The 9,634-nt window shown below is 37.6% G+C and overlaps 1 protein-coding gene across 1 annotated transcript in view; it reads right to left on the bottom strand.

Annotated features, from left to right (window-relative positions):
• Positions 1 to 1,477: 1,477 nt before the first annotated feature.
• MCTP1 (multiple C2 domains, transmembrane 1) overlaps positions 1,478 to 9,634 on the bottom strand; it is a gene marked incomplete at its 5' end in the record, with an annotated part of 34,834 nt that continues 26,677 nt past the window's right edge. The window contains 5 exons of the mRNA XM_010086651.1: positions 1,478 to 1,603; positions 3,391 to 3,465; positions 3,797 to 3,898; positions 4,247 to 4,349; positions 6,459 to 6,561. Coding sequence (XP_010084953.1) covers positions 1,478 to 1,603; positions 3,391 to 3,465; positions 3,797 to 3,898; positions 4,247 to 4,349; positions 6,459 to 6,561 — 509 coding nt within the window. The remainder of the gene's footprint in view (positions 1,604 to 3,390; positions 3,466 to 3,796; positions 3,899 to 4,246; positions 4,350 to 6,458; positions 6,562 to 9,634) is intronic.

The following is a 9,634-nucleotide window of genomic DNA, read 5'->3' as shown; positions in this document are numbered from 1 at the left end:
AGGTGGGAGTTCCATATCTATATTACAATCAGGCTTAGCCAGATGAGTATTTACTAACTGGAGCAGTAATAGCAACATGAACATTTGAGGTTTACATAGAAACCTGCATTTTCTATGAAATTTTGATCATTTTAAACTGAAGTGACAGATCACCTTTCTACAGTAAACAGCATCAAGCCTATTTAGATTTTTGCACATAGAGACATCAACAAAAGCATAAAAACCCTGAGTGTTCGAACGGCACGTGTATCTTCTGAACTCCTGATGAACACTGCAACCAAGGACTAACAGCTTGCTGCAAACCTTTATCAGGCTACCAGGGGGGTTAACAAGTCCCTTAGTACAAACGGAGCCCTGCTAGAAGAAGCTTCCTGCAGAACAGCATGATTCACACCAAAGTACCCCATTTCACTGCTCCTGTGCAGCCGGCTCCAATGTCTGGTTTGACATCTCCAAATTTGAAGTACCTGAGCTTCAGGCACCCAAGCCAGGACCACTGTCATCAGACACCCTCTATAATTACTCAAAGTAAGACCAAAACCATGCCCTGTTCATATTAATGGCGGAGAAGTTCATAACTTCAGTATTCCAGCCCACTTAATAAATTTGGCTGTTCCAGAAAGTGTCTCCATGTATACTCATGGTGGGACTAGCTCATGCAGAAAAACAAATGGGGACTCTGGTCGTGTTTGTAGTTCATGTGACGTTGAAAATAAAAATATATTCAACTGGGAAACCCAATGTAATCTACACTGGAATCTAGGCTTGAAATTTTAAAAATTTAATGGGAGAATAGAGGTTAATATTAATGAAGCTAATCTTTATGGAGAAATAGCAGTTTCATTTAAATCACTAAAAATGAATTCACTAAAAACTGAACTATGACCAAAGCTTGATGTCTAAAAGGTACTAGTTTGTCTGCATTAATGATTTTAAAATTGGTTTGGTTTTTTTTTTTTTTGTTTTTGTCTTTTTTTTTTTAAACCACGAACAGTACGTCTTCATAAGGAATCAACTCGTTGGGTCCAGAGCTTTGTACTTCTAAAACAGTTACAGGCGTAATACATATTGATATGTGAAGCACAAAATAACACCAATTTTATATTCAGGATACATGAAAGCATCCACTAAATACTGAAAACAAGTTTTCAGAGTAAATATGCAAACAAAATTTAACAGAAGTTTTGTGTGAGAAGCTCAAGATAGTTCCATAGTTCACTATTTTGAGTTGCATCACTCACTTATGTTATTTGTACAACTATAATTTTTAAAAAATAACCTTTCTGTCTTGTTTGTGTGACATTTTAAACCTAATAACCTTTAAAAAAAAAAGTGAATAAACATGATTTGCAGTATCTTTATAATGCAAAGTTTTGCACACACAAAAAAAAAATCAGAAACCCCCATATCAACACTGTATTATCTTTCAGTCTAGAACAGAAATACAGCAGGGTGATGAACAATAATATCAAGAAGATCATACCAAAAAAGCAGCGAGACTTCTTGGGGGAGAATCCCATTCAAAGCAACTGCTAATGTAGCAGGCGGCATTTATGAGCACCATGACACAACGCTTCATCCGGATGAAGTTTCTTAACAGTAGCTGTGAAAAGGTGAAAGGATGAAAATGTTTCAAAACACCAAAAGCTTCAATTTTGTCATTCTTAATTTGGGTGACGACTAAGAAAATTACGTGTTAAGCTGTCTAGATCACAAATTGAGAAAGATATTTTAAAATTTGAGAGACCTGGAAGAGAGAGAATTTTAGTTAGCTGTGTCAAATGATTTTTGCTGAATTTAATTCTAAATGGTATACAAATTATTGCTTTAATTTCCACAACTGTAGACCAATTTGCAAAATTTGACAAATTATTTTGTTATGATTTCAGAGTTCTACTAAGTAAGCAAGGCCTTCCCCATTCTCAAGTATTTAGAAAATTCTGGCCTTTCTTAATAAAACTGTCTTGTGCGAAACTAACCTGAAATCATGCAAAATTACTGCTCTAATTTAATTAAGATCATCTACACCCATTACACCCAATTTTTCCTTCAGTTTTAACAAATTTGTCTGCTGTGATGTATTTTGACCATGGCATGTTTTTAAGTATTTATCAAAGTAACTTTAACTGCATACATTAACCCATATAGAGACGAAACATAACAGCACTGGGCTTTGATTTGGGAGAATATCCTTAAATCTTTCAAAATGGCAATACACTTGACCAAAAAGTGAACAAATCATCAAATTACTTAATTTGTGCATGGAATAGCATAGAAAATGTTAGGTAGGCAAGACACCTTTACTCTCAGAAAATGTGGATGCCTTAAAATGCAACTGCATCAGTCATACATAAAGATTCTTTTTTTCCCTGTAAGTGGTATTGTGCTGGGGTACCCCATGCCAGCTAATTTTAAAGAAAACAACCCAAAGTGGGTATTTAAATTTTACTCCTCCCGCCATCCGCAAAATGCACAATGCCATTTTCTCTTATGACAGTGGGGAGAAGAATGAATCTTGAATAAAAGGCCTTGATGCTTCTTTGCTGGAACAGCAGTACAAAATGCAGCTTTAGTTTAGCATTGCTCACAACAGTAAAGAAAGAAGCAATCTGCCTCTTGAAATATTTTTTAATGAAATGCGTCATACAAATGATATAAAATTCATCCAGGAGGTGATTTAAATTACGGTCTAGTCTATATCTTTCTGTAAAATAAAAACCAGTTTTGAGATCTCTGCCTTTACCCTGCAAACAACAAAAATCTTGTTCCCCATAGTCCAACCTAAAACTCAGTCTCTCCATACAAAATCCATCATTTTTGGAAATGCAAAACTGAACCAGAAGTAGTTCAGAAAAAGCTGTGTGCTTAAATATTTTTTACCAAAACACCAAAACTGTGAGTGGCAGAAATATCCAGAGAAAAAAGAACAAGGGTGCAGGCATTTCCTACCTAGAGGACTGTCGAAAGTTAGTCTGCTTTGGCCTTTGATTTGAACCTTTCTCAACTGACTTATTTAAAATCTAGTGAAAAGAATGCTGAAAGACCCTCTGCTCTGCAACAAATGGAGATCTTCTGGGTCAAGGTTACCGGCAAAAAATTTATGCAAGACTTAGTTTACACGCACCTGTGCTATAATCTGATATGTGTGGAACGTGATGGTTTCAACTGTGTTCTTATTGACGTATTTCATGGAAATTAAGCTGCAATTTATAGAGGAGACAAAATAAACCCATGTATTTTGTTTCTGCCTTTCCTGACCTATCATATTCTTTTGTAAACAAGGAATGAAAATGTTATTCTTTACCCTCAGCAGCACGATACCAGATATTTGGATGTACACACTCGATATTAAGGCTTCCGGAAAGGATTAGTGTTTCCTTACGCTTTTACCTGCTTAGACAGTCTGTTTTCCTCTTCTATGTACTTCTCTTCTTTGGGCATTAAGGTTCGTATGCTGGCTTTCACCTATGTATTAAAATGTCGTGTCAATATTTCAACCTCACCCACTCCTTTACCAATAACGCATGCTTCAATTTGCAAAAATCACGAAGTTTTCAAAGTCGCGGCTGCTACGCATGGTGAGGCAGGAGTAGCTGCTCCTCACATAAGCGGCAATAGCACCGGCAGCAGCAACAAAAAGAGTGGGTGTGCCAGGCAGTGGCAGAAGAGTATTCTGTGGTATACATCAAGGTTTAGAGAAAATGAGGAATGACAGAAACTCTCTACAAATCGGGAACAAAAGCTTTCATGAAACTGAACTCTTTAGCGGTACAAAAAAGCCAAAGTTAAGACTTACGGCATTAAAAATCACATCTATTTCAAGATAGATGACCCCCTTTGTTGGCCCTGTCAGCTGCTTGTTTTTCAAGACGTAGGCTTTCTGTTCACCATTTTGAATCTGCAGGAAAAGGACATGACAGCCGTCTGTCTCGTGGTCTCTGCTGAATACACCCCCCTGGTGACCCCTGACCCCCAGCTGCTGAAACTGACAGAGAACCCAAAACAACTGTGGCAAGTCTGACAAGTACCTGTTCATTACCAGGACCAAGTCTGTCAGGAAAAATTAACTATCATGGGATTCAACATGGCCGTGAATTGAGTATGTTAAAATCTTAGTGTTCTTATTACAGACCTTGGTTGAGAAATGACAGACACAGAGCTGCAAATTTTTTTTTTTCTTTTTTTTCCTTCTTTTCCTTCCTCCCCTTAAAAATAGAGAGCGGCATGTCAGGTGAATGAAACTTACAGACAGCAATGGTATAGCGACTTTGCCTAGAAAGTCAGCGCTACGATCACGGTCCTCGTCATAAACTGTCACTTCAAGCACCGAGTGGATGTCTTTAATATTGCTACAATGAGAAGCACACACAGAAGAGAGAAGTCACCTACACCAGCGGGTACCAAGGAAAAAGCATGAAAGGTCAGCAAAAAACAGACAGATGTCGATTTTTCCAGAGAGAACAGAACTTAAGCAGATCAGGCATCCCTCCCTATAACCAAAATCCTTTCTAAGGGCTGCAGTGATCGTGCTTGCTCTCTCTGCAAGGCTTTCCCAGCAGAAGCTTTCTGAAGGATGTTGCTTTAAATCTCCTACCTGGGGTTTGCACTACAAGGAGAGCCAGTGCGGAGCAGCGCCAGGGGATTTACAGCTGCAAGCTGCAGGACCGAGAGCTTTTAAAGGATATACCTTAAAGGCTGCTATCCTGGCAGCAATTACTGCTGCAAATACTGCGAAATCTGTCGGTTTGTACACAGAAATAATCACCAGCGACACAAGCACATCCTTGTGCTGAGAACCAGCTCCTAAATTCTAAAATCTCAGCTTAATTACAAGTATACGACAGTCATTACAACAAATTAGGAGCAAGCAATACAAAACGATGCATTTTTCAGCTATTACAGTTTTTTGCCTGTGATCTATTAAACACCCCACCACCACGGACAACAAATGTCACTGTACATGGTAAACTCTGAAGTGCAAAATTCACATTCTGTATTCAGAGAAAAAAAAACAGAACTGTTTGAGAGAACTCATCTTTGATCAAATGTCTGACCCAGGAAATATGAATTCAAGCAAAGCAGCTTAACTCCAGTAAAATATATGCCTCCAGATGAAACTGGATTGCTAGCACAAAATTAATTAATAAATTGGTCAATGCAAATACACATAGAAGAGAGGTGAAAACTCTCCTTGAAGGCCATTTGATTTTTTTTCTGTTTGATTTCTGATTAGTCTTTTGTCCTCTACAAAACCAGGCAATTTTTTATGGAGACAACACCATTGAGCAGCAGAGGTTGATTAGTTACTGGCTCTATTAGTAGATAATTAAAAATAAATCAATGAAGAATTCAGAGTGGTTTTGCAGATACATAAATGAGAACTACATTAATAAGACAATCAGAAGTATAATTGTTGTAAGATTTTTTTTTCTCTTATTCTGAGTTCATTCCTGAGAGCTCACTGCAGGGTAAGAAAAGATATGGATGCTAAATACATGAGCGACCAACTAAGAGGAATGGAAAAAAAAAAAAAAAAAGAAAGTTAAAATCAGACTGTGTTTTGAGGTCATGGGCAAAATACATAATTTCCATTTATGACAAAGTGAAGTAAGTGTACACAAAACTAAAGCTCCCGCTGGTGTTGCAGTGGATTGTTAGCTGATTCCAGCAGCAGAGAAACCTGCAGCTGATCAGTGTCCTACTCATTGGTGTAACACTGCAGTGTTACAGAAGGCAGAAAAAGAAGGCAACCAAGCAAGACAAATAACAGGAACATTTTGTTTGTGGAAGACTTTTTGCTGTTTTGTCAGAACTTTTTACTGTCTTCAGAATAACATAGGGATAAAAAAACCCAACCACATCACTTCCCAATAAACTCAATGTTTAAGGCTGCATTTTACTCAACAGCTGCATGGTACTGTCACGATACGCAACAGTATTGTGAGAAGTGCTGCTGATAAATGGAAAGAACAAGTGGAAAGTACAAGGGCCACAATTCAGAGAAGTATGAATGCATTTAAAATTCCTTCCTTTATACAGTTATCTAATGTTCACTGAAGTTAACAACCACATGTCAATGAAAGTCATAATGACAATATCCTTTTTTTTTCCACCCAAAACTTCAGGGCCAAATCTGTTGTGATGGACTTGGCCCTTGAAACTCTCACTGAAGCTAGCAGAGTCTGCTCAGCATTACTCATTCCTGGTTTCCAAGAAACAGACCTTGCTTTTTTACCTGTAAAATGGTGCCTCTTCCCTGATTTTCATCATGCTTTTATTCCTCAAAAATGTATTAATTGGTTCAGTTTAGAAATACCAATATGTCATCACGATCTTTCTTCTGAATCAACAGCTGGTATCTTTGATTCACACCTACACCCCCTTCAAAACAACCCCCTCAAAAAAAGAAAACAAACCAAACCCACCCTCCCCACCACTCACAAGATCCAAACACCTACAATGTGAAGATTTTGTTCCATTCTGGATTGAGGTTCTTGTAGATGGTATGTGTCAGCAGTCTGTCATTGTTCAACTCAACTACACAAAATGGGTCACTTTTACCTACAAGAGAAGATTTGTGACAAAATTTGTGAGATAAGGAAGTCCACCATGAGCAAGGTTCAAACAAAAATTAGTTGATGGTTTGTTTTTTTCTTTTTTTTTTCTTTTCCTAAGTTGTACTGTAATTCTCTCACGAATTAATTCAGGGAAGTCCTATGGTCTGCATTATACCCGAGATGATCATAACAGGCTGTTCCGCTCCATAATCTATTAACATTCTTCACTAAAAGAACTTTTTTGCTTTTTTGGTTGTTTTTTTTTTTTTTAAATAGGAAAGAAATGAAAAAAAAAATCACCATACAGACTTTTCTGATGAAAAAACAGCATGTTTCACAAAGGTGCCAAGCACCCTTCTGAGACAGCTACAAGAACTTTAGCCAATCCTACACTGACTGTAATGATAACATAATTAGAGCATTTTGATATCTAGGAAATGTATTATTCCATATTATTTGTAATAACATAGCACCTATGATACTTAGCCAAAGATTAATATGCCCTACATGTTTCACGCTGTACAAATCCTCTCCCCAAAATCAACAAAGCTTTAAAGACAGTCTCAGATAAAAGCCTAATGCCAGAGAAAACGGGCAAGTACAATTAAACAATGAGACGATATCAGCTGGAATGATGGGCTGTAGTCTCAGCACAGCAGAAGCTCGAACGCGGTTGAGATTTTTGTATACATTAAAGCACAATGAAGTAGCTTTGCATATATTTACAAGAAGGTCCCTCAGCATGAAAGCCACCACAGGAGAAAGTATGAAGATGTTGCTTTGAAAATGTAATATATAGATAATGGAAGCAGTATCCTAGACTGGGTATAGAAGTTGATTTTTTTTTTTTTTTAAAAAGTCTGAAGAAAGAGAATTGGGAAAGGTAGTGTGTGGGGGTTGCCCCTGAATGTGAAATAAGCAGCTTATAGCTAATGACTGCAGGTGAGCAGTGCTTGTTATTGCTCAGATACCCAACAAAACCCAAGAAAAATCATCCTGAAAGTTTAAGGGGAAGACATGAACCTTATACTAAGCTTTCTCTTAGATATCCACGAGACCAAGGTTTGTATTTGGAAAGGAGAATGAAGGTAGACACCTGAATCTTGTGCTTAACAACAGCTTGGTTGTGTGAAAAAGCAGCTCTCTGAAGAGGAATGAAGCAGAAGAAGGGAAGATTGATCTCTCTGGGGTTTCAGGGCAACCCTGAAATTTCCTGGAAGGGTAAGAAGGTGTTGCAAGGAAGATCGGAGGAACAGCGATGACAGAAGGAACAGTAAAACATGAGGAGCATGGTGAGAAGACAGTTGCAATAAAGAGGCAATAAAGGGAACAAGTAAGAGTGTGGAGTAAATAATTTAACTCATATTTCAAATTATGACAGTAATGACAACTCCTATAAACGCTGGCCAACACAGGGAGATGCTATCCCTTCCTGCTTATCTTGCTTTCCCCCAGTAAGTGAAGAGAACAACCTTTCCTTTGTCGCAGAACACAGGTATATGCTTTATTTCCATGTAAGGCTAGAAATATGTAAGTAGAAAGCTGTAGAATAAATCGCTGTTCCCAAAACCCGAGGGAACTTTGTCTGATGGAAATTAACAACTGAGTTGCATACTACAGAGCGGCTCACTCTTTTCTCTGGACTTTCTTTGGCCAACAAAGTGTTTGGAAGTTACTGAGCATTGACATTGGCCTCCCACAACCAAATCTAGCACACTAAGCAACTGTATTTCACAATGTCTTCAATAATTCCGTAACACTTTGTCATGCAATATAAGAAGCCATAAATTGAGTACCTCAATGGGGCTACATTAATGATATTAGGGAGGCATGCAATTTGTTTCATACCTTATACAATGACAATGAAATCAATATTTAGACAAAGCTGTCCAGGGGTCACATCTCCCAAACTGCAGTATTGATTCGGACTACATCAGAGGTTAATGTGCATATTATTAACTTTAATGATAAATAATAATTGTTTAAAACACATTGTGAATTATAGTTAGAGTAGATGTTTACCTTCTCTAGAAGGCAATATACTGCTGAAACTTTCCCATTAAACTTGAAAAATGATTAATTCATTAGTCAGCAGAGACAGATATATCACCCATCTCAATGTTTTCCTACTTCAAAATTCTAAAAGGTGGTAGGAAGCTTAAACATATTTAGGTTCTTTAGGTTTTGGTATTTGAAAGAGAAACACCCAGAAGATAGTTAAAACAAGGCAGAACTGACAAAGCAGGTGAGCTAGATGATATTAGTTTATCTCCTTTTTTAAAGTATCATCAACCATATTTGCATACGATGGTACAATATGATTTGTGCTTATTAATCATACACAGACAAAGGAAAATGTACTGCAGTGTCTAGTGGCCACCTTTTGTAAACAAAGAGAAAGTATTTACTACATTCATTTATTTTCTGCATCTGTTGACATGCACTTTTTCAATGGCTTGCCTTATAGATTTATATGGGTATAAATCCACTTAAGAAAGCTAAATAATATGTAACATCAATCAGAGGTCCTCGATCAAACCGAAGACAGTTTTCAGAAATAAAAAAAAATCCGTTCTTGCATTCAACATTTCATGTCTCCTACCCCCTATAACTTGAAAACAGTTCAAGACCAAATATGACAAAAGGAAATACAGTGAAATGGTACAAGGGAAAGCCCAAGTACCATGGCTGACAAATAGAAGTTTTCCAGCTATAAACTTCTCTACTAAGGACTACTGTTTTTGCCATGGAGGCTAAAATGTTCCCATACACAAAGCCCTTCACCAACACCTGCGGGCACTTCTTCCGTGGGCTAAAACACCCATACCCAAGCTGGGTATCTGAAGGGCAAAACTCTTCGCTGGTGTGCCAAATATATGGTATGTGCAAACGTTATTTGGATACCAACCCAAATAAGCGAACATGATCCAGACAGACAAAGAGCAATGTACAAGTACTTTGTGAAGCTCATATCCTGCTGTCATCCTTCAAGTTCTCATTATTAGAAAGAATAAATGCAATCTCAACTCTCAATGACAGCCACAGCAACCTGCTGCACTGCAAGAGTGTTCAAAACA

The sequence above is a fragment of the Pterocles gutturalis genome, unplaced genomic scaffold (assembly GCF_000699245.1).
Source record: "Pterocles gutturalis isolate BGI_N339 unplaced genomic scaffold, ASM69924v1 scaffold14646, whole genome shotgun sequence".
In the NCBI taxonomy this organism is placed as follows: domain Eukaryota; kingdom Metazoa; phylum Chordata; class Aves; order Pterocliformes; family Pteroclidae; genus Pterocles; species Pterocles gutturalis.
This window is presented reverse-complemented; position numbering and strand designations above follow the sequence as displayed.